Source organism: Pan paniscus, chromosome 10, assembly GCF_029289425.2.
Source record: "Pan paniscus chromosome 10, NHGRI_mPanPan1-v2.0_pri, whole genome shotgun sequence".
Classification (NCBI taxonomy): Eukaryota; Metazoa; Chordata; class Mammalia; order Primates; family Hominidae; genus Pan; species Pan paniscus.
This window is the reverse complement of record NC_073259.2, coordinates 70,388,315-70,414,518: the sequence shown is the minus strand read 5'-3', so window position 1 is coordinate 70,414,518 and position 26,204 is coordinate 70,388,315. Positions and strand designations below refer to the sequence as shown.

General features: G+C 36.5%; 1 protein-coding gene across 2 annotated transcripts in view; it reads right to left on the bottom strand.

Moving 5' to 3' along the window:
- The window catches only part of ITPR2 (inositol 1,4,5-trisphosphate receptor type 2), a 506,436-nt gene that overhangs the window by 73,108 nt on the left and 407,124 nt on the right, over positions 1–26,204 (bottom strand). For both annotated transcript variants that reach the window (XR_004665727.3, XM_003828909.5), the window contains exons 49-52: positions 25,174–25,349; positions 10,244–10,408; positions 6,492–6,687; positions 2,438–2,530 (exon numbers count right to left, since the gene is read on the bottom strand). Coding sequence is in view for 1 of the 2 variants with exons in the window: in XM_003828909.5 (XP_003828957.3) it covers positions 2,438–2,530; positions 6,492–6,687; positions 10,244–10,408; positions 25,174–25,349 (630 nt within the window). In the remaining variant the exon portion in view is untranslated. The remainder of the gene's footprint in view (positions 1–2,437; positions 2,531–6,491; positions 6,688–10,243; positions 10,409–25,173; positions 25,350–26,204) is intronic.

Below are 26,204 nucleotides of genomic sequence, written 5' to 3'. Positions count from 1 at the left end.
TTTTTAACATATTATTTTTCATACTCTGTTAAGGGGGAAAATGTTGAATTAAAAGAGAAATAAATACTGATGACAATAATCTGAACTTTGAGGTGGCCAAAGAGATCCCAGGAGTCATTTAATTTTACCCAGCTATTTCAACTATGTCCAAGTTTTCAAAATATCTCTTTTTAAAAAGTGATTTTTTAAAAAGTCATGGATAATGATGGAAAACGAGGGACACCTGTAGACCTGAATTTGAGACTGTGACAGACTCTGCAAGCTGCTGAAAAATGCTGTTTGACACCAAGACAAGATACTAAAGTGGATCACTAAAGAGACAGTGTGAGTTAGGACTAACCCACACTATCAGTGCATTCAGTACACGTTCAGACTAACCTCAAATTAGAAAAGTAGCAGACATCATGTATCTGGGCTTTGGCAAAAAGTCTTTGATAAAAAGTCTCATGATATCCTTTGAAAAAAGATAGAGGAACATGGGCTGAATGATATTAACAGTTTCTTTAAGAGAGATTTCTATGCAACTGAAGAATTGCACAAAATGCAACCATGTCCATGTGAGAGCATGTTCTAGTGCTTAGCACTGCATTGCTGTCCTATGCATTTCTGGCACCTTTAATGGAAATCTTCTAGAACAGAGGTTGGCAAAAAAAAAAATTTCTGTAGCCAGATGGCAACTATCTTAGGCTTACATACAGTTTCCATCACATGTTTTTCTTGAAAAAAAAAATTCACAATCATTCTTAGCTCAACGGCTGTATAAAACTAGAGCAAGTCATATTTTCCCATGGGACATAGTTTGCCATCCTCTGTTCAAGGGTGTATCAAACTTGAGGACATGAAGGAGAATAAATATATTGCTTAACAGAATCAGGATCCATACGGACGCCATGAGGCCCATGGCACATTAGAACTGGAAAGGACCTGAAACTGAGAGATCTTCTGGGCAAAGACCTCCTGTCTATTCACTGGTCAAATTGCGACAACCTGGGATTATGGGCTGGCAGAAATATATAGAAAAAAAATGCATGGGCTTCTATTTGAAATCCCAAACTCCTAATTATATGAGAACAGGGTGGCTGTTTATGACATGACAGCTGAACCAGTGAAGAATGGCATTTTAGCCAAGAGTCAGCCAAATATGGGTCAAGAGTGTGATGTGGTTCTAAACTCCAGTATCCAGAATAAGACAGCACTTTTCAACTGCTTGCCCTGGAGTGTCATGGCAGTACTCACTGTTATAGTATGTGAGGAAAGCTGAAGAAATTGGAGGTGTTTAGATTGGAGGATGCAAACAGCAGGATTTTAGAAACTGCAGAGCACAATAATGCTATACGAGTCAAGAGTGAGCTGGTTCTTATTGTGAGCCTTGACTGGGAGAGCAGGCGGCAGGGGAGAGAAGTGCTGGTGACAGCTGCCCACAGTGCCTATGGCTGCTGGGACACTGGATGGAATGTATTCATGTGCTTAATTCTCTCTTTAGGTCAAGAAGCATAAAATATTTAGTCAGTAGAAGGGTCTATTCATTATTCCTCAAGCAATAGTCCAACATCTCAAGGAAAAGGCCGTTTAGGAAAGAAAGCACTATCATTATGACCAGACAAACAGTGTGGTCCCAGATGGAAACTGGTGAACTCCACACTTACACTATGCTTAACTCTTTCTTCCCTTATCTGTCCTAAGTCTAACTTTGCCCTCTGTAGATACAACACATCAACTCCTACTAAATCTGCTCCTTTTTGTATATGACAACCCTTAAGATATTTGAAGACATACACTCCCTAAATCTTTGCTGCTTCAGGAAACAGGTCACTAATTTCTTCTACAGTTCCTTATATATGACACATGCCATAGTTTCCAGCCTGACACATCCTATGAGATCAATTCAGAGTTTAAAAAATTATTATTTTTATATGTATGGTTCCATTTGATCCTGTGGAGGCAGGGAAAGTTTCATTCTCATTCTCTGTCTAGAGAGAGAGAGATAGGCAGGCAAGTCATCTGAACAAAGTCCAGGAAATTTGCATAACTTGTCCAAGACATAGAGCTAGAGACTGTCAAGTCCAGGATTATTACCAAGTCTTTTGAATTATAAGCCCATACTCTTCCCGACCCTGTGTTAAAGGCTACACAGCTAAAAGGGACTCACTTAGTGTGGTTTGCAATATGGTAATAGAATCTTCAGCAGCACATACCACAGGGTAAATGTGCTAAATCCTCCTGAATAGAAGCAATATAACGAACAGGAGAGGGGTACAAAATGACCAATGTGGGAATCCTTTCTCCAGTTCAAATCATCTTGGTTCTTTTACTCTCTATTCTTCTATTTCAATCCATCATGAAATTTGTAGAGCAATTCCCTAAGAGGTAATAATATTTACTAAATAAAACTTCAAAGATATCAAGTTCATACTGACCCAGAGTCCTTTCTACAAACCTGTATTTGAAGCTGGAATTGTGGGTGAACAGTTCTCCTTGGCACATGCTTCCATCATGGTAGTTAAAGTCATAGTAGGCACTTGATGACTGCCTAAGAAAATACAAAATAGTATATAATATAGAGTCAAATATGCATATGATGAAAACTGAACCTACAGTTCTAAAGATATGTAAATTGAAGGCATTCATACTCCAACTTAGCTGTGTTCCTAAAGTCCTAGGAAGTCAGTATGGAATTCTGAACACAGTTTTGCCTATTGAAGCAATTTTATAAATGGAGAATAGCTTCATAGGCCAACCCACTAAAAGCCTTTTGTACCTTTTTTAAGTGGTTGAGATAAAGTATTAATATTGTAGACCTTTACATCCATGTGTAATAATGTTTCCATGGGCAAACTCATTCAGGGTTCTGACTTGGGATGCCAGGAACATATTCCCCTCAATGCAGTTGGCAGTCCCTGAGCCCTAAGCCACTGGTCCCTACAACTGAGGCAGGGACTGCTGCTGGTAGTGGTTCTAACAGTCAGGTACAGGCTCTAGGGAACTAAGGGCATCATATTCCTTGGGGAGCAAAAATCTTCTGCCAGATCTGTGTTCAGGATCTTCTATTCTTCCATAGTCCCCAGGAATCCATCTGCTTCCTGGCTCACCACCTATTTCCCTGACCCAGAATAGAATAGAAAATAGTCACCCTCCTATTTGCATGAAACAACGTTTTATTTTTTTAAATGTTGTTTTTGTTAGTAACAAATATGAAGTAAAGAGGTTCCTCTCAAACCTATTTTTCACATAGAGCCATCAAGGGAAGTCTTCATGATGGAGAGACAAGGGTAGGTCCAGTTGTAGCTACAAAGGCTGTAGCAGTATTGAAGTGCATTTCCCAGCAATACCACACCATGATTACCCTGACTGTGACTAATCAGCTGAGATGGGGTAGAAATGGCAAAGGAAAGCTGGAGTTTGAAGGAAACATGAGGAGGAGGAGGCAGAGTGAGGCTGGGGTTGCCAGCCACACAAACACTGGAGCTGAGAGAGCTAGTGTCCTCCCCAGACACAGATTTACCTCCATCCCCTGAGGGTGGGCACATCCCCATTAATCCTGAGTTGAGGGTGCACGGGTGTGGGAGGTCAGAAAGTGAGAGAAGAGTGTGCCCTGTGGCCATTCCCTTACTTAATACTTACTGAAGCATCCTGCTAGGCCCCGCAGGCCCAGAGCTGAGGCCTGGAAGAACAACAGTTAACTAGAGGACATAGAGAGATATAGATACAATTATAATTGACTGGAGAGAGTGAAGTACAGATTTTTTTTTAATGTAATACATTAGAGGAGGAAGAAGTGAATTCTAGGAGGGGGAAAAAAACCCAGAAAGCTTTTTGGAAAAGGGTCCATCTAAAGGAGTCATAGGACTTAGATTCATCAAGGTAAGGCAGAGAGCAAAGGGGGTGATTCCAGGTGCAATTTGTCTGACAAAAGGCGCAGAGGTCAATGAAGGCATGGACCAGCCAGAGTGACCAGAGCTACCAGCCACTACTTTAAACCAAAAACCCCACATCCAGTGAAGATCTAAAGGCTGTGAACCAATGAGAGACAGTGAGAGCTATGGTTGGAATGAGTAATTTGGGCAGGCAGAAGAGAGGCTATAGGTGGGGAAGCCACATAGGCAGCTCCAGCAGAATTCTGGGTGAGTGGAAATGAAGGTGAGAAACAGAAGGGTGAGAAACAGGAGGATGGCCCTGAAAATGGGGAAGAGGGACAGGTGTGGCCGAGAGAAACTGTCACCTCCACTTCTCAACAGATCCTTCTCTCTAAGTTCACGGACTTTTCTAAGACACCAATTTCCTGAACATTGCTCAAGTGGCGGCTACTTCATCTATCAACCCAGATTCCTCTGGTCCTGCAGGCAGGATCTGCGTTTGCAATGGCATTTGCCAATTACCCGTCCTCTATTCTCACAGGGCCCTGTGATGGCTTTACCATTCAGCTTTAGAACTCAACCTCCCCTCATTGCTCCCACCAACTGATTTTCTGATCTTTTCTTCTCATTTGCTAAAGAGCTGCATATTTCTCTGCACTCCAAATTTCACTGGCTACCCAGGGGTGTCCTCAATAATGTCACTCAATATACATAGTCAACTTTGCAAGTAAATAGTGTCCAATACATGAAAGAATAAACTTAGCACTATGTATCAATAGAGACAATATGCGGCATTAGAAATGAAATTTGAAATATTATGAAAACAAGGGTGTTTTTCCTTTTTGAAATATTATGAAATATTTCAAATATTTCAAATATGAAATATTTCAAATATAAATTTGAAATATTATGAAAACAAGGGCATCATGTCATGTATAATCTCAGTCTATGAAACAAACACTCTTAATCTATGAATAATCAAGGGTTTAACTTTGTTAACTGTCCCCATATGCTGGGTTTTCATAGTATTTATAAAAGCTTTATTGAACAGCATTCTATATGAATGTGTATAAATATTTTTAAGTAAAGAGCTTGAAACTTCTGGTCTACTGCTGCCCATTTTGTAAAAAACAAAAAAAGAAAAAAGGCATTTTTCCAAAGAAAATATTTATGTGCATAACACAATGATAACCAAGTTACTTTTTAAATAGCACAAAATATTTACCACTTGATTTGTAAGACAATAACTACTGCACACATTTTGAATTCATAAATTATGATTCAGCTTTAGACTCAATCTGTACTGAGTTACTCAGTGTCATCATGCCTCAAATCTAGTAAGTAATTAATGTGGAGGTTTTGGGAAGCAGATAGTCTACATGTATATATATATATACACACACACACACACACACACACACAAACACAAGTCCCCATATTTATACCTGTAAAACTCTGGGAAAAGTAACATTTAAGGAAGAAGAACAAGAAAGACAGTAACAGAAAATACTCTATGTTCCTGTGAATAAAGACTAATACCTAGGTATAAAATTCAGGACAGTCTCAAGTTTAATAACTTCCAGTCAACATATATGATGTTTCCATTCTGTGCTTTGATGACTGAGACTTACTCATAGACTTAAGTGCCATAATCTAAGTACTACCATATATCGTCAATTTAGTAATTAAGAAATGTTTGTTAAAGGCAAGACAGAATACCATTTGCAAGGCATCACTAATTAAATCCTAGTTTTACATTTAATGGTTTGAGGAGAAAGAGTGTCATATTTTGGTTTCCATTCTCTACAACCCATAGTCGGCAGAATCACCCAGAGAAACCATTAGCAAAGTGCAGAACTATGATTTCTACCCAGCAAAGCAGGGGAGGAGGCAAAAGAATAATAAACTTCAGAAGCTTAACCAAAACAACACAAGGTAGGAAAGGGAGAAAAACACTTTAGGAAGTTTAATAAATAAAAATATCAAAATAACACGGAGAGAATAAAGCCTAACACCACAGGAATCACACTGATTATAAATGGACGGTGCCTAACCAGTCATGACAAAAATAGAGTTTAGAAATTCTGAAAGTCACACACTGATAGATTTGGTCCACTAATCCCAATATTTTGAGCATGTCTTCCTTCTTTTGCTCAATATTTTGAGCAAATTTCTTATGATCTGGTGGTTTCAAATCAAAGCATTTATCATTTTCAGTTATTTAAGTATAATATGATACACTATGATCAAACATGTATGGAATAATGATTGTGAATGATGCTAGCTGTTATTTTTGGGGAGACAGGGAAAAAGAGGAGGAAAAGATTTTTAAAGTTATTATCCTGCACTGAAGTTGTTGACTATCTTTTGGAATATAGTCAGCTTTATTGAAACTTTCTTACCGAGACTGAGCTGGGATGATGTTTCTCATGTAAGTATTTCCCTATACACATTGACAGCTAATATACAGCCTAAGAGTACTTCACATTCCTGACTCTTAGTAGTAAACAAAACATATTCTCAAAGGAATAAAAGAAAACATTTCCTCTATTCATGTTTATCTATGATCCTGTTAACAAGCTACACACAAGTCATATCTGCCATCAGAGAAACCTCATTTAGTAGTAATAGCAATACCTGTAACAGGAGTTCGGTTTTTCAGCCTATCAACTTCCATAGTGAAGTCATCCTTCAAAAAAAGGAACCCAATAATGGAAAACAGGTAGACGAGGATGAGAGCCAGGACTGCAGTTAGAATAATAGAGCGGCCATTTCGTGTGACACTTTTTATGACATTCAGCAAAGTCTCTTCTCTGTACACCAAATCAAAAAGCTACAAAGATAAAGAAAACACTAATAAGAAAAGAAGGCATTGGAGGAAAAGGTGAACAAACAAAAATATAATTACAAACACAAATGCAAGCCATTCTAGTTTATATATAAAGAAATAACCTAAACCACCTTAAAATGAACCAAAGTATTTATTTCTTCTCCAGCTGGAATATATTAATAAATTGTTTTTCTATAAAGATACATCTAGCACAACATATAATGTGCATCTGTTGGTTTCATAACCAACATAATATCAATTTACTAAAACGTTACAGAAATAGCTTAGTTTTACATTTGAATTCAGAAAAGTTACATTGTACTTTACCAGCTTAGCTACCTATTCACTTATTCTTTATTTTTGGTCTTACTGATATTCTGCAGTTACTTCTGGAATATGTAAAATGGCTTAAGTGAGAATGCTGAATTAGGTCCTCCTGAGTGATGAACAATTGACAAATTCATTAAATGTATTACTTAATCAAGGGATTAGAGGTGAAATTGTAAGAACAGTTTCATGAGTCTGATGCAGCCGGAAAAGTATGAAATTTAAAAATATTTGGAAAATGCAAACATCCTTCCTTAGTAACAGGGTATAATGAGGAAAAAAACCTATTACTTTAGTATATACTTTTGGAAATGGAAGTATAAACAAAAATATAATGTACATTGCTAATTGATTTTCTCTAATAGGTTACTACCTATTTTGTCTTCAGTAGTAGAAAATCTATGCACTAGTCAAGCTATGTGTTTGCAATCTGTGGTAGACACTAAGGGCAATTTTATTTATTGCTACATTATAAAGTTGAAATTATACATTAGAAAGTACATGTTTTATTATTAAAATCTGGTTAAATGCAATAAAATCACATTCACTTTTAGAAAGGTATAAATATCTGTTTGGAAATGAATAGTATTTTTTAAATTGGAATAATTGAGGTTTGTCTTCTATCTGTGGGCAGTAATTAAGAGTTTCTGAACTGGCTGAAATGATCAATTATGTGTCATATACCCTTTCAGGACCTTGTCTATTTTTTTTCTGAGTACTGAGGGTTATACAGTTACTGTCCAATTTAATTGTAGTCTTGCAAATAATTGCTGTCTAGATATTAACTTGTTTGCTCACCTATGGAAACTGCTATTTCACGATGGTTAAATTTTTAAAAAGTCTATTTTGCTATCTATTTACCTCCTGGAAGGAGCAGCCAGCTTTAGAAATGAAGTCAATATTCTTCAGTACAGACAAATTAACTAATGCACATTCAACTTCCAAATTGTCAACACTGTGGCTTATTAAATTTATTTAAGCAGTAAGTTGACATAGTCGAGATTTTTCTTTAAGTCAACTCGGCAGAGGTTTAAAGAAAAAAAAAATCTGGCAATGTGCTGTAGGTCAGCTCTAGAGAACGTTTATAGCTTTCAGGAGCTCCTGGGATGCTTGCTAAAAATGCATATGCCTGGGTTCCGTTCTAGGCCCATGGAATCAGAATCTTACAAAAGCTGTTGACATTGGGCAAGCTGATTGTTCTTTCCATTTATTTCTGAAAACAAAATCTAGAGTGTGGTTTTTATTATTCTGGATAAAGGACTGACAATTGTGGGTACAACAGGGAATTAATATTCAAATATTTTTTTCAAATATAAAAAATCTTTTAAAAATATGCTTACATACGATTTTTGGTATTATGTATACTACAATTTTCTTCTAGTCCTCTAAACATCAAAATGGACTATATCCTTTTCAGAACCAACCCAATAAAAACAAACTACCATCAATATTGTAAGATTTGAAAGATAAAAGACCAGAGGAAAATACAATTAGAAAATGGGGTTAATAAAAACATAAACATGTGTACATCATTTCACATGTTTTTCATATTATCTGATATGGTTTGGCTGTGTGTCTCCACCCAAATTTCATCTCGAATTGTAATCGCCATGTGTCAGGGGAAGGACCCGGTGGGAGGTGATTGGATCATGGGGGTGGTTTCCCTCACGCTGTTCTTGAGATGGTGAGGGAGTTCTCTGGAGATCTGATGGTTTTAAAAGTGGCAGTTTCCCCCGTGCTCTCCTCTCTCTCTTCTGCCACCATGTAAGACATGCCTTGCTTCCCCTTCACCTTCCACCATGATTATAAGTTTCCTTAGGCCTCCCCAGCCATGTGGAACTGTGAATCAATTAAACCTCTTTTGTTTATAAATTACTCAGTCTCAGGTAGTATCTTCATAGCAGTGTGAGAACGGACTAACACATATCTGTTTAATGGATCTTGATATTCCTATCCATTTTATAAACAAGAAAGTTAAGCACAGAAGTATTATAAACTCATCAAATTGCATACATTAAATGGGTATAGCTTTCTGTATGTCAGTCATACTTCAGTAAAGTGGTTTAAAAATTATAGAATATTACATGTCAGTCAGGTAAAAGTGCTGGGTATAATAGGACTTTATATATCACAGACTGGTTAAAAAATGAACTTTTTCTGGTGAATCAGGGCAAAAAATTCATTTAGATTGTTACAACAGACAAAATATCTGTTGCTGAATAATCTAACTTAACTGCCTATAAGTTTATATGAAAACATAATAGACAAATCTACTCTTCACTGTGGCTCTTGCAAATGTTTGAGGGTATATGGAAAATTGGCCTCATTTCAGTCTTCTCAAATTGGTGTGCTAGATAATAGGGAGGCAGGAGGTGCTGGATTTGTCCCTCATGACTCAGGCAAATTCCTCAACAAAATGCTTTTAGATGTTTAACTTGTTTTCAGGGATCATCTTATTGGACAGTGCTCTCCACTGCATGCCAACTATGAACTGGAAAGATAAATAAATTGTTCCTATGGCATCGTGATGGTAACCTGGTAGTGCTTTTTAAGTTTCAAAACATTATCATATATTTATATTGACTCCTCTCCTGGTTTATGGCTATAAACCAGTACATATGTAGGAAGGTGAATCAGAATTTTTTTAAAAAGTAACCTTTAGAAAAAAAGTTGAAAGAGCCACTTAATGAGTTAAATATATGTAGATAAGTTTAACAGCAATGACATATTAAACCAAAAACTATAAGACTGTTCTTAAAACAACTGTCTCTTTGCTATGATGGTTTTTTAAAATCCCCCTCATTTTATTTATATGCTATTCTAAAGGTACACATAATTTTTGATATTATAAATAAAATACAATGATTTCAGTACCTAAGAAAATATACCCCTATTTTGTCTCCCACACTGTAGAGAATCTTTAAATGTAAAGGGAAATATTAGTTGGCTGAAAGCAAAAGCAGCCCTTGTCATGTGAAGCCTGGGTCAAGAGGTGGGGTGACTGGTTGCTTCTCAGAGAGGAAATAAAGAACTCCACCACCTGTGTGGTTTCCCAAAGAAAAAAGATTACAAATGATAATAATTCACGCTTTTCCTAGGAAATTCTAAAAATAACATAATTTGTCCTAAATGTCAGGCTTTGCTTAAAAAAAAAAATCAAAGGAAGAGGCATAAGAAGCAGCAGCATTGTGTACTTTTTCAGCAGTGATTGTCCACATAAAGATGTACTCACCAGGAAGCTATAGAAGAATTCATGGACAAAAAGGCCCAGCATGCAAACCAGGACATATGCCACGTGATAGAGAAAGGCCATATCCAGGATGACTGCTCGGTACCCACGGGTGAACGTGCCACGATTTCCAACAAAACTCACCAGAAAAACAATTTTATTACAAAGCTAAAGGGAGGAAAGGATTACAGATTACTGTCTTATTTATCCTGAAACTCACATGGATGAAAACTACTATTCATAAAGTCCATGACTTTTTGACATGGATGAAACAATTATTCATTAAAATCTATGACTTTTTGACATGGATGAAAACTATTATTCATAAAGTTTATGACTTTTTTCATCATTTCTCATTTTGTAGGTCTTCAGCATTGCTTACAAATTGGCATGTAAACATAATACATGCAAAACTTGCATCCTTTGCAGTTCCAGGAAGAGAGAGAATGATAAGAGACTATGCAATCAAGACAGGTCTGGATTTAAATCTTGGCTCTTCCATTACTGTTGTGTGACCTAGTTCATGCAGCTGAAGGCCTTGATGGTTTATTCTGAAAAACTGGAATAAAAGAATTTCCATCTCACAGAACCCCTCAGAGGATTAAATGATATAATACATATGAAGTCCTTAATACAATGACTCCTAAAAATATTAATTTTATTATATTTTTATAGTAAATATGTGAAATGTTTTTATTATGCTGTAAATATAACAGAAAAATATCTTTTCAGGAAATATCCAGAGATCTGTTCTTGATTTTGTGTTTTTATCATGGACTTTTTCTACTGAGTACTATTTTAAACAAGTAAGTGATTAAAATTATTTTTGCGGAGAGGGAGCCAAGATGGCCGAATAGGAACAGCTCCGGTCTACAGCTCCCAGCGTGAGCGACGCAGAAGACGGGTGATTTCTGCATTTCCATCTGAGGTACCGGGTTCATCTCACTAGGGAGTGCCAGACAGTGGGCGCAGGCCAGTGGGTGCGCGTACCGTGCGCGAGCCGAAGCAGGGCGAGGCATTGCCTCACCTGGGAAGCGCAACGGGTCAGGGAGTTCCCTTTCCGAGTCAAAGAAAGGGGTGACGGACGCACCTGGAAAACTCGGGTCACTCCCACCCGAATATTGCGCGTTTCAGACCGGCTTAAAAAACGGCGCACCACGAGACTATATCCCACACCTGGCTCGGAGGGTCCTACGCCCTCGGAATCTCGCTGATTGCTAGCACAGCAGTCTGAGATCAAACTGCAAGGCGGCAGCGAGGCTGGGGGAGGGGCGCCCGCCATTGCCCAGGCTTCCTTAGGTAAACAAAGCAGCCAGGAAGCTCGAACTGGGTGGAGCCCACCACAGCTCAAGGAGGCCTGCCTGCCTCTGTAGGCTCCACCTCTGGGGGCAGGGCACAGACAAACAAAAAGACAGCAGTAACCTCTGCAGACTTAAATGTCCCTGTCTGACAGCTTTGAAGAGAGCAGTGGTTCTCCCAGCACGCAGCTGGAGATCTGAGAACGGGCAGACTGCCTCCTCAAGTGGGTCCCTAACCCCTGATCCCCGAGCAGCCTAACTGGGAGGCACCCCCCAGCAGGGGCACACTGACACCTCACACGGCAGGGTATTCCAACAGACCTGCAGCTGAGGGTCCTGTCTGTTAGAAGGAAAACTAACAAACAGAAAGGACATCCACACCGAAAACCCATCTGTACATCACCATCATCAAAGACCAAAAGTAGATAAAACCACAAAGATGGGGAGAAAACAGAACAGAAAAACAGGAAACTCTAAAATGCAGAGCGCCTCTCCTCCTCCAAAGGAATGCAGTTCCTCACCAGCAACAGAACAAAGCTGGATGGAGAATGATTTTGACGACCTGAGAGAAGAAGGCTTCAGACGATCAAATTACTCTGAGCTACGGGAGGACATTCAAACCAAAGGCAAAGAAGTTGAAAACTTTGAAAAAAATTTAGAAGAATGTATAACTAGAATAACCAATACAGAGAAGTGCTTAAAGGAGCTGATGGAGCTGAAAACCAAGGCTCGAGAACTACGTGAAGAATGCAGAAGCCTCAGGAGCCGATGCGATCAACTGGAAGAAAGGGTATCAGCAATGGAAGATGAAATGAATGAAACGAAGCGAGAAGGGAAGTCTAGAGAAAAAAGAATAAAAAGAAATGAGCAAAGCCTCCAAGAAATATGGGACTATGTGAAAAGACCAAATCTACGTCTGATTGGTGTACCTGAAAGTGATGCGGAGAATGAAACCAAGTTGGAAAACACTCTGCAGGATATTATCCAGGAGAACTTCCCCAATCTAGCAAGGCAGGCCAACGTTCAGATTCAGGAAATACAGAGAACGCCACAAAGATACTCCTCGAGAAGAGCAACTCCAAGACACATAATTGTCAGATTCACCAAAGTTGAAATGAAGGAAAAAATGTTAAGGGCAGCCAGACAGAAAGGTCGGGTTACCCTCAAAGGGAAGCCCATCAGACTAACAGCGGATCTCTCGGCAGAAACCCTACAAGCCAGAAGAGAGTGGGGGCCAATATTCAACATTCTTAAAGAAAAGAATTTTCAACCCAGAATTTCATATCCAGCCAAACTAAGCTTCATAAGTGAAGGAGAAATAAAATACTTTACAGACAAGCAAATGCTGAGAGATTTTGTCACCACCAGGCCTGCCCTAAAAGAGCTCCTGAAGGAAGCGCTAAATATGGAAAGGAACAACCGGTACCAGCCACTGCAAAATCATGCCAAAATGTAAAGACCATCAAGACTAGGAAGAAACTGCATCAACTAATGAGCAAAATCACCAGCTAACATCATAATGACAGGATCAAATTCACACATAACAATATTAACTTTAAATGTAAATGGACTAAATTCTCCAATTAAAAGACACAGACTGGCAAGTTGGATAAAGAGTCAAGACCCATCAGTGTGCTGTATTCAGGAAACCCATCTCACGTGCAGAGACACACATAGGCTCAAAATAAAAGGATGGAGGAAGATCTACCAAGCAAATGGAAAACAAAAAAAGGCAGGGGTTGCAATCCTAGTCTCTGATAAAACAGACTTTAAACCAACAAAGATCAAAAGAGACAAAGAAGGCCATTACATAATGGTAAAGGGATCAATTCAACAAGAGGAGCTAACTATCCTAAATATTTATGCACCCAATACAGGAGCACCCAGATTCATAAAGCAAGTCCTGAGTGACCTACAAAGAGACTTAGACTCCCACACATTAATAATGGGAGACTTTAACACCCCACTGTCAACATTAGACAGATCAACGAGACAGAAAGTCAACAAGGATACCCAGGAATTGAACTCAGCTCTGCACCAAGCGGACCTAATAGACATCTACAGAACTCTCCACCCCAAATCAACAGAATATACATTTTTTTCAGCACCACACCACACCTATTCCAAAATTGACCACATAGTTGGAAGTAAAGCTCTCCTCAGCAAATGTAAAAGAACAGAAATTATAACAAACTATCTCTCAGACCACAGTGCAATCAAACTAGAACTCAGGATTAAGAATCTCACTCAAAGCCGCTCAACTACATGGAAACTGAACAACCTGCTCCTGAATGACTACTGGGTACATAACGAAATGAAGGCAGAAATAAAGATGTTCTTTGAAACCAACCAGAACAAAGACACAACATACCAGAATCTCTGGGACGCATTCAAAGCAGTGTGCAGAGGGAAATTTATAGCACTAAATGCCCACAAGAGAAAGCAGGAAAGATCCAAAATTGACACCCTAACATCACAATTAAAAGAACTAGAAAAGCAAGAGCAAACACATTCAAAAGCTAGCAGAAGGCAAGAAATAACTAAAATCAGAGCAGAACTGAAGGAAATAGAGACACAAAAAACCCTTCAAAAAATTAATGAATCCAGGAGCTGGTTTTTTGAAAGGATCAACAAAATTGATAGACTGCTAGCAAGACTAATAAAGAAAAAAAGAGAGAAGAATCAAATAGACGCAATAAAAAATGATAAAGGGGATATCACCACCGATCCCACAGAAATACAAACTACCATCAGAGAATACTACAAACACCTCTACGCAAATAAACTAGAAAATCTAGAAGAAATGGATACATTCCTCGACACATACACTCTCCCAAGACTAAACCAGGAAGAAGTTGAATCTCTGAATAGACCAATAACAGGAGCTGAAATTGTGGCAATAATCAATAGTTTACCAACCAAAAAGAGTCCAGGACCAGATGGATTCACAGCCGAATTCTACCAGAGGTACAAGGAGGAACTGGTACCATTCCTTCTGAAACTATTCCAATCAATAGAAAAAGAGGGAATCCTCCCTAACTCATTTTATGAGGCCAGCATCATTCTGATACCAAAGCCTGGCAGAGACACAACCAAAAAAGAGAATTTTAGACCAATATCCTTGATGAACATTGATGCAAAAATCCTCAATAAAATACTGGCAAACCGAATCCAGCAGCACATCAAAAAGCTTATCCACCATGATCAAGTGGGCTTCATCCCTGGGATGCAAGGCTGGTTCAACATATGCAAATCAATAAATGTAATCCAGCATATAAACAGAGCCAAAGACAAAAACCACATGATTATCTCAATAGATGCAGAAAAAGCCTTTGACAAAATTCAACAACCCTTCATGCTAAAAACTCTCAATAAATTAGGTATTGATGGAACATATTTTAAAATAATAAGAGCTATCTATGACAAACCCACAGCCAATATCATACTGAATGGGCAAAAACTGGAAGCATTCCCTTTGAAAACTGGCACAAGACAGGGATGCCCTCTCTCACCGCTCCTATTCAACATAGTGTTGGAAGTTCTGGCCAGGGCAATCAGGCAGGAGAAGGAAATAAAGGGTATTCAATTAGGAAAAGAGGAAGTCAAATTGTCCCTGTTTGCAGACGACATGATTGTTTATCTAGAAAACCCCATCGTCTCAGCCCAAAATCTCCTTAAGCTGATAAGCAACTTCAGCAAAGTCTCAGGATACAAAATCAATGTACAAAAATCACAAGCATTCTTATACACCAACAACAGACAAACAGAGAGCCAAATCATGAGTGAACTCCCATTCACAATTGCTTCAAAGAGAATAAAATACCTAGGAATCCAACTTACAAGGGATGTGAAGCACCTCTTCAAGGAGAACTACAAACCACTGCTCAAGGAAATAAAAGAGGATACAAACAAATGGAAGAACATTCCTTGCTCATGGGTAGGAAGAATCAATATCGTGAAAATGGCCATACTGCCCAAGGTAATTTACAGATTCAATGCCATCCCCATCAAGCTACCAATGACTTTCTTCACAGAATTGGAAAAAACTACTTCAAAGCTCATATGGAACCAAAAGAGAGCCCACATCGCCAAGTCAATCCTAAGCCAAAAGAACAAAGCTGGAGGCATCACACTACCTGACTTCAAACTATACTACAAGGCTACAGTAACCAAAACAGCATGGTACTGGTACCAAAACAGAAATATAGATCAATGGAACAGAACAGAGCCCTCAGAAATAACGCCGCTTACCTACAACTATCTGATCTTTGACAAACCTGAGAAAAACAAGCAATGGGGAAAGGATTCCCTATTTAATAAATGGTGCTGGGAAAACTGGCTAGCCATATGTAGAAAGCTGAAACTGGATCCCTTCCTTACACCTTATACAAAAATCAATTCAAGATGGATTAAAGATTTAAACGTTAGACCTAAAACCATAAAAACCCTAGAAGAAAACCTAGGCATTACCATTCAGGACATAGGCGTGGGCAAGGACTTCATGTCCAAAACACCAAAAGCAATGGCAACAAAAGACAAAATTGACAAATGGGATCTAATTAAACTAAAGAGCTTCTGCACAGCAAAAGAAACTACCATCAGAGTGAATAGGCAACCTACAACATGGGAGAAAATTTTCGCAACCTACTCATCTGACAAAGGGCTAATATCCAGAATCTACAGTGAACTCAAACAAATTTACAAGAAAAAAACAAACAACCCCATCAAAAAGTGGGTAAGGACATGAACAGGCACTTCTCAAAAGAAGACATTTATGCAGCCAAAAAACACATGAAAAAATGCTCATCATCACTGGCCATCAGAGAAATGCAAATCAAAACCACTATGAGATATCATCTCACACCAGTTAGAATGGCAATCATTAAAAAGTCAGGAAACAACAGGTGCTGGAGAGGATGTGGAGAAATAGGAACACTTCTACACTGTTGGTGGGACTGTAAACTAGTTCAACCATTGTGGAAGTCAGTGTGGCGATTCCTCAGGGATCTAGAACTAGAAATACCATTTGACCCAGCCATCCCATTACTGGGTATATACCCAAATGACTATAAATCATGCTGCTATAAAGACACATGCACACGTATGTTTATTGCGGCATTATTCACAATAGCAAAGACTTGGAACCAAGCCAAATGTCCAACAATGATAGACTGGATTAAGAAAATGTGGCACATATACACCATGGAATACTATGCAGCCATAAAAAATGATGAGTTCATATCCTTTGTAGGGACATGGATGAAATTGGAAACCATCATTCTCAGTAAACTATCGCAAGAACAAAAAACCAAACACCGCATATTCTCACTCATAGGTGGGAATTGAACAATGAGATCACATGGACACAGGAAGGGGAATATCATACTCTGGGGACTGTGGTGGGGAGGGGGGAGGGGGGAGGGATAGCATTGGGAGATATACCTAATGCTAGATGACGAGTTAGTGGGTGCAGCACACCAGCATGGCACATGTATACATATGTAACTAACCTGCACAATGTGCACATGTACCCTAAAACTTAAAGTATAATAAAAAAAAAAAAACCGAAGAGAAGCAATTAAAAAAAAAATTATTTTTGCATTTAATTTATTTTATATACATAGAAAATATAAATGTACTTATATACCTGAGTTAAAATAAATATAATGTATGTATGTATTTCCTAAGCCCTATGTGTGATAATAATTCAATAAACATTTTGGAGTTTTTATTATGCTTCTAACTATGTACAGTATTTATATTCAACCCACATTTCATATTGCCTTTTGTGGCATAATTTTGGAATGTAGAAATTTATACTGAGATCCTTTGGCAATACTAACGATGTGTGTGCACTGATTTATAAACTTAGCACCATCTATTTAGTTCTAGAATCACTGCAGTAATTATAAACCAAAGAGCCAATTTTGTGTCTTAGTCATCAAGGAAAGAATTACAGATTTCAAGGGTTTACAGTTTGCTCTTCCTAATTGTTCCGAGTTCTTTAGGTTATCTACTGGAACCATATTTGTCCTTAAATGTCCAATCTTAACTTTGTAAAAACAGGTTGCTCTTTGCAACATTGTTGATTTGTTCAATATATATTAACAAATTATCGAATGATTTTTAAATAACATAAGAAGGACCATAACACTTTGAAGTAGATGCAAAATTGGAGGTATTGGAAAACCTTTTCCTTTCAATTTCTGAAGTTCAAATCAATACAGATGAAGTGAGAAATGGGTTACTATTACATGTTTTGAAGAGCCAACCAAATTAACAACATAGCAACTAAAAAGGCCAAACCTTTCCTAAATTTCTCCCCTGCTGATTAAGTATCCTCTCAATAATCAATGTTATCACTTCATTCATGTCTTATTTCACTGTTTAGTGTTTCATCATCAATATCTTATGCTATTATTAAGTATAGCTGTAGCATAATGAATGTATTTATATTTTCTGCCCAAGAGCAGGTTTAATATTGTAAGAAGTTATTATTTAAAAACCCAGGAAATATATAAGAATACTAATCTATATGACATATTTAACAATAAACACCCCTGCAAATGGTGAAAAAGAGAGTGTCCAGAAGAAGCCATATTAGTAGTTAATTATTTAAATTGTTTTGAATGCCATTATTTACATGTGTACTATTTACTTTGATTCATCCACCAGAGTTCATCAATATGAAATAGAAATAAGTTGTATAAAAATAAAATTAATAATTGGAGTCGTGAGTTTTCAGAAAGACGAATGATATGTTTAAGACACATTGTTTATACGATTTCTAATTCTCTAAATGAAATTATAAAAATTATGCAGAAAAACTATTTATAAGCTCCACATACTGAGGAAAAAAATACACTGAATTTAAATTCTCAAAAAGAATAATACATTTAATTTCTCAAATAATGCAAAAACAAGGCCACATTTCTTCCTAAAAGAGACTCCGCCATTTTCACTTGAAAAATAAAGATTTGTCTTATTTGTTTTCAGGTTTTGGTTTTTGTTTTATTTTTGAACCTTGATGTAGAGCTTGATGAATAGATTCCTGTTCTCTTCACTAAGTCTTGACGTGGAGTGGAGTTGATAACTGACAGTGGCGTCTACCTATTTCTGTTGAGATAAAAAACAGGGAACTTGGTGTGCTTTTGTTTTAAAGTGTTCATATGAAGGGGAAATATGTGCAAGAATAAATGATTCAGGTGGGAAAGAAGTTGAGCTGTGAATTCTCCTTTCTTCATGAAACTTACAAATTGTTTTCATATAGCATTTTCCATGAAAGCTTGGAATATTTATGCCAAGAATGAGCAAGTTGCTAAAACAGTCTCCCTTTTCATGTCATAAAAAAGTTGACATCGTCTAACCAGTCCTTCATTTGTCAGTGCCATTATAGCAAGGGTCCATGTGGGTGACGAAAAGTGGATGGTGTGCCCAGGAAACTGGGCAAGATGGTCACAAGGCTCTTCTGAGCTGGTGCTGAGAGGTTCCTCAAGTCAACACACAAATTTCAATTTCAAGGACCATAACCGTCCTATATATTTTTTTCTTACTCTGTCTATTATTCAAAGCCATCCCTGATACAGTTTTTGTTGGGGATGAGGTGAATTGTGTGACAGTGGGGAAAGGGATGGAATTGAAACAGCATCAATGCAAGCTTTGGGACAGTCTTTAAAAAATGATAATACACCATCCAAATGATTTACCAATAGGTCTTCTAAAAAAAAAAGCAAAATTAATGTTTGTTTGTTCATTAATGTACACTAAAGTTCATTACATTTACTTAAGTTTATGTAATTAAATTATCTATTTGCTAATTATTTATGAAATTATTACTAATTACTAAATAACTAAATTACTTACTAATTATTTACTAAATGATTAATTAATATATGTAATTTATTAGTTAATAATTTAGTAAATAACTAGTAAATAATTTAACTAATTAGTTAAACTATAAAGTATATATGAAAATACTACTTAATTATTTAACCAATAATTATTATTGAATTATTGAATAATTATTATTGAATAATAATAATACTTTATTGAATAATTTAACTAATTATTTAATTAGATAATTTATTAGTTAAATAAGTTATTTAAGAAAGTAGTGTTTTCATATATACTTTATAGTTATTGATCTGTCTTTGCAGGACTTTTAACAGTACAGTGTAGCGGAAAGACACTGAATTAGAAGGCGGGTCATCTGGTTTCAATCTTGGCTCTGCTACTAATTTCTTGCTTTGGTAAACCCTCCTGGTGTCTACAGGACTTTGTTTTCTCACATATAAAATGAAATGCCTAGAAGTGAACAATCCTTAAGCTCCCTCATAGCTGTAGAATTCTGTGTGATACCTTTAAATGTTACAATTTTATTTGATCACAGACATTTATAGCTGCTTTATCTTTGTCTTTACATTATTCATTTTGTCTTATTTGGTACTCTGTTCCTGATCAAGAATTCTATCCCCATCTTACATTGTTCCTATGGGAAAACTTGACCTATTTTACAGGAATAAATTGTATAAAGAAAAAAAGACTGTCTACTTATTTATTGAAAAGTAAAATGGAATTTGTGATTTTCAACTCCATTACCATATTTTCATCAACCATGTAAGTTAAACTTCTTACTAAACATGAGATGGTTTGATTCAAAAATCTCCATTTCAGGGGCATTACATCTACAGCAGGACAAGGTTCTAAGATCAATGTGTAAGGCAAAATTTGCATGCAGTCAAAATCACCCTGGAAATCTCTTAAATTGCTGACAAAACAGAACAGTAAGCACAGGTCATGTAAATGGTAGTGTCTCTTACTAAATTCAGCTCATCATACTTTAACCCCAGCGTTGGAGCAGTTTTCTGTTTCTGCAACTAGAAGTAGTTAGGAGCATTCAGTGACCACATTATATGAAAAAGGGTAGGTCTGTGTGTGTGGAGAGAGAGAGAGAGAGAAAATGAAAGTTGTTTACTCCAAATATATCACTGAATTTGTGTATGTTAAATGAACATATGGTGGAACTCGACCTTACGAATTAGCAGTAACATAAGACCTCCCAGAAAGCTATCTACAAGTAAGTAACTAGGGACATTACCCTATTAAATTTGAACACAGTGGCTCATTGTTAGTAGACTAGCTATCTGCTAAACTCCATTTGCTCCTTCTCTCTGCAAATGGTGAGACCAAGTTATTAAATGAATTACACATTTCCAGGTACTATTAGAAAGGAAAAATCATTGTAGGTAAGAAGTTTAAAAGATCTTTTTGTAATATTTTACTACATTGTTATTTATTTAAAAATCTGAACAACAAAAGTTAATGGAGTGGTTATAACGCCCATATGACTGGAAATAATACAGTTATTAAAATGAGGTTTACAAATAATGGTATGAAAGAATATTAAGTGACCCCAAATTTATAAAATATGTGCTTATATTTGTCAGAATAATATATTAATTTCCATTACCAATGCAAACTAACAGTGCATTGCAGAGGGAAGAAAACTAGACTGGGTTATAAGATGTGCTTTATAACGAGAAAAAAACACTTGAATTTTTTGAAATATCTCAAATATTGCGATCACTTCTGTGACAAGGCAAACTAGTTGAAATCTAGACCAACTCCTAGTTTTAGAAATGAATAAAGACAATAAAAAAGAAGCACCATAGTAAACAGAAACCAGTACTAAGTTGTTATAACACAGGTTGAGGCTTTTCCTCCCACTTGATTCCTTCTCCAAAAATAAGACTTTCTGCAGTGGCTTAACATTGTGAAAGACAGAGTCCAGAAACAACTCCCCAAGAACCAAAACACAAATATTTTTACAACCATAAAAAGAATGTTTTACAATTAAAGGGTGCTTCATGTATTATTACAGATAGTTGGTAAACAGCTGCCATTGTTACTATCCTATCATTATCACCATTATTAATCTTTTCTAAATCTTTTCAACTATCCCAGCGAAGACAGATCAGGCTTTAGTATCTTCCTTTCACTAATGAGAAGAATGAAATTCAAAGTCTTGTTGATTTGCCTAAAGTGTAGAACTCTGATGGTCATTAAGGCAAAATTGTCAGGTAGATGTCTTCTTTTGTTTTTCTTATTTCTGATACCTATAGTTTTAGCACTTATAGTTTCACCTCTTACACAATGCAAACTTTTAAGTGTAAATTAAGTTAATAAATGTACTAAAATAAAAGGTACAAGATATGACTAATTGATATTTTCATGTATTTATTTCCTACCTCCTGGGTAATGATAAACCATAGATAGCTTTGTAGTGAACTTGTTTTTTGGTTTTTGTTTTCATTTTGTTTCGTTTTTTTTTTTTTTGAGATGGAGTCTCGCTCTGTCACCCAGGCTGGAGTGCAGTGGCACGATCTCGGCTCACTGCAACCTCCACCTCCTGGGTTGAAGCGATTCTCCTGCCTCAGCCGCCTGAGTAGCTGGGATTACAGGCACGAGCCACCATGACCAGCTAATTTTTGTTTTGTTTTGTTTTTGAAACAGAATCCCATTTTGTCACCCAGGCAGTAGTGCAGTGGCCTGATGTCAGCTCAATGCAACCTCTACCTCCTGGGTTCAAGCGATTCTCTGGCCTCAGCCTCTGGAGTAGCTGGGACTACAGGTAGGCACCACCATGCCATACTAATTTTTATATTTTTAGTAGAGACAGGGTTTCACCATGTTGACCAGGCTGGTCACAAACTCCTGATCTAGTGTGATCCGCCCACCTCAGCCTCTCAAAGTGCTGGGATTACAGGCATCAGTCACTGCACCCAGCAGTGAACTTGTTATGTTAAAAATGAAGGTAGATGATATTCGCTAAAATATATATTTTTTTTATTTTTTGTAGAGATGAGGTCTCACTATGTTGACCAGACTGGTCTCGAACTCCTGTCCTCAAGCAATCATCCTGCCTCAGCCTCCCAAAGTATTGGGATTACAGGCATGACATAGCATCCAACCTAAAACATGTTTATTAATCCACATATTATTAAAATTACAAATAAAATTTTTTGTCAATATCTACAATATCAAAATGACAATTATTCCACTGAATGTGTTTGTCCCAAATTAAAGTTTATTTTTTTTTGGTCAAAATGCTCTGAGCGGCCAGGCGCAGTGGCTCACGCATGTAATCCCAGCACTTTGGGAGGCCAAGGCGGGTGGATCATGAGGTCAGGAGATCAAGACCATCCTGGCTAACATGGTGAAACCTGATCTCCACTAAAAATACAAAAAATTAGCCAGGCATGGTGGCACGCGCCCATAGCCCCAGCTACTCAGGAGCCTGAGGCAGGAAAACCGCTTGAACCTGGGAGGTGGAGGTTGCAGTGAGCCGAGATCACGCCACTGCACTCCAGTGGGCGACAGAGTGAGACCCTGTCTAAAAAAGAAAAAAAAAAAAAAACGCTCTGAGCTGGTAGACCATAATGTATCATTTGACTGTACAAACAGATGTTCTATGCTGTGAAAGCAATTACAGTCCCCACAGATTTCTACAATTAATAAAGGAGAGATGTTGCATATCTACATGTATATTCTTTCTCATAAAGAAAGTGAAATATAAAACTTGCCTCTTCTATGAAGAGTCATTTGCTATAGTGGAATTATTTTCACCAAACCAGGCAAAAGCTATCTTCTTATCCTCTCCCATGAGGGGAAAAAATGCTCCAAATGTCTTTGGTATCCCCCAGTAGACATTAGAATGTTATTCCCTATCTCTTTATATATTCTTGGTCCAAAAACAAAGGAAATGCAAATCGGTGAGTGTGACACATCAGCTTCTGGATGGCAAGAACCATTTCCTTTATCGTCTTGGTATTTTTAGTGTCTATTATGTAACAGAGGCCCAGTAAATGATTATTATTTTGGCCCATCTCTAGCTATTATTTCACTTTGTCAGACTTGGATTTTTTTTTCACTTGGATTCATGTCTTCTTGAGGGCCAGTTACCAGTTTATAAATATTATTTGTTTCTTCAAATAATATCATTCAATATGCAATTTATGTTTTTAAAGAAAAAAAGTCAAACACATAGGCTTAGAAAAATTTAGACAAATTCATGAAGATTCTCTAATTTGCTTGGTTGGTAATACTGTAAAATCAGCTTATTTCCAAGGCATTGAAAATACACACTCAGTTCATGTAAACATTTTCTGAATGTTTCAATGCCAGCTGTTAAAGTAGAGAAACATGGAGCTGGGAAGGAGTGAGGCAGGTAGGGCTAAATTTATAAATGTGACAACTTCTGCCCTCAAGAAACTTACAGAATAATATATTTGGTATTTTACGAAATTCTTTACTGATAGACTTCTTTGTAGGTATAGTACACTTCCCTTTATTGACAATGATTGAGGATAATTGGTAATTTGGTTGCCTGAATGTTCTAGCTAATTGGGAGCTGTCAAATACATCATGTCTAATTTTCGAAGAATTGTAATAAAATAGAGGTCAGAAACACAGAAATACAGAATTGGCCATATTAGCTCAGCTTTATAATTCTTGAAAGTTTGGTTGACTATTTTATTAAGTCATTTTAATAAATACAATAAATACATTTTATTTATTAAATAAATATTTGTTAAATATTAGTTATTAAATATTTGCTAAATATTAAATATTTATTACTAAATAAATATTTGCTATATATTTTATGTGCAAGCCACTGTAAATATATAAGAATACAAAGATAATTGTTCACTCATTCATTCACTCACTTATTAATTTATTTATTTAGGAAATATTTACTGAGTACCTATAATGTTCTTGATACTGAATGATCAATCCTTAAGCATAGTAAAATGTAGTAGGGGAGACTAGTCCTAATTACAGATACCAGAATGTAGGACATTATGTTAGAAACCCAGGAAAAGATCAAAAGTGTCTAGGTATTCAACACATAGATTAGCAATACTTATTTTCTTACCTGGCCATTTGTTATTTCATTAGCCTGATGGTTTTACCTTTTAATATCCCTGTATGGCTGTGCCATGCATAACGTTGGCTAGTCCCTTTAAAATTGTATTTCTCGGGTAAAATTATTTCTATAAATGTATCACTTGCTTTTTGAAATACTACTACTCTGTGCTTCCTTATTCTAATATTTCAAAATTCGGTCAAAAAATTAATCCTATCTATGACTTTCATCAGTTTATAAAATTTGTTCACATAAAAAGAACCCAATTTAATATTTTCTCATATAGAAATCCTTTTTCTTAGGTCATTTGATGAAAGGTGCCCACTTTCAAAATTCTATTGAACATAATTTAATCTTTTTTGGATGATTTACGATGTCACTTTGGAATATTAACAATGGCTCAGTCATTTTTGTCAATAGCTGTGGGTATAGGATGCAGAATGCATTAAAATTGGATTGGATTAAATTGATGGCAGAACTGGGTCATTCCCCAAATGTTACTTCTTAAATATAGCAATCTTTTACCTATCATTTTTTCTTTCACTCAAAATTAAATTTAAAAAGTACAAATTACGCTCTGGTTAATTTAGATTTATAATAAATTAGAATTCACCATGCATACATGAATTAAAAGCTTATAGTTATATTTTTATATTTCATACACTTTTAAACTAATTCTGTAACAGTACAAAGCTAAGTAAAGTACTTACATTAGCTGCACCAAGAAGTATTAATGTAGGCCCAAGACCTATTGTATATATTGATCTGAGCATTATTGATACAAGAAACGGCCGAATACCCACAGGCTTGGAGAAGAAAAACAGCATAGATGTGCAGATCGCAACTGCTATCCAAAGAAGAACCGAGAACAATGGAGAAAGTGTACCTGTAAAATGTGGAAGAAATTTATTGCTACTAAGAATAAAACTAAAAAATGCTAAAATATTTGCTGCTCTACTTTATATGGTATAATTAAGTCAAAGCCATAATCCAGTAAATTTCAAAATGACCCCATCTACGTTCTTTATATTTCAAGGAAATGTCTTTGAAAGCATTACTCATTATTACATTTCCAGAAAATTTGTGATTACTTTCAAGCTACTTAAATACTCACTAGTTAATGTTCCTTTTATTAAGTCTGACAATTGTTCATCTTTCTGTCATATGAGGATGATTTGCTAAATACTTTTGATAGACATCTCTCTTGGGAACCTTAATCCAAAATTTATGATTAATGACCATTAGATATATAGCTAAATCATTAAAAAATTGAATTCATACCTTGTCTTGTCCTATCAGTATCAAGTTTCCATAGTCTAGATTCCTCTGAAGAATCTAGTAGAATAACCTTTATAAAATAGACACATGCTTTAACTGCTAAATACACATGCATAGATATGTGTATGAGTACGTGCATGAGTGTGTGTATTTGAAGGCCAACTCTACTGCTAAATAAAATTTTTAGCTATTTACTCATCAGAAAATTCACATTCCAAATGTCTTAAAAAACGAACTCTGTTACACATAAGATTTCTTAGGAACTCCCCAAAAGAGAGGTTCAAAAATATTTTTTCTTTAATAAGTAGTACAATTCATTGACATTTGCACTGACATGTGCATTCAAGGAATCTTTCCCTGAAGGTCACGTGGTGCTGCATTTGCAGAAGTAAATTAAGAGGCAACATTCTTGGGCTGATTGGATCAGCTCTGGGGCCTCAAATGCATGTCTATAGGCTGACAT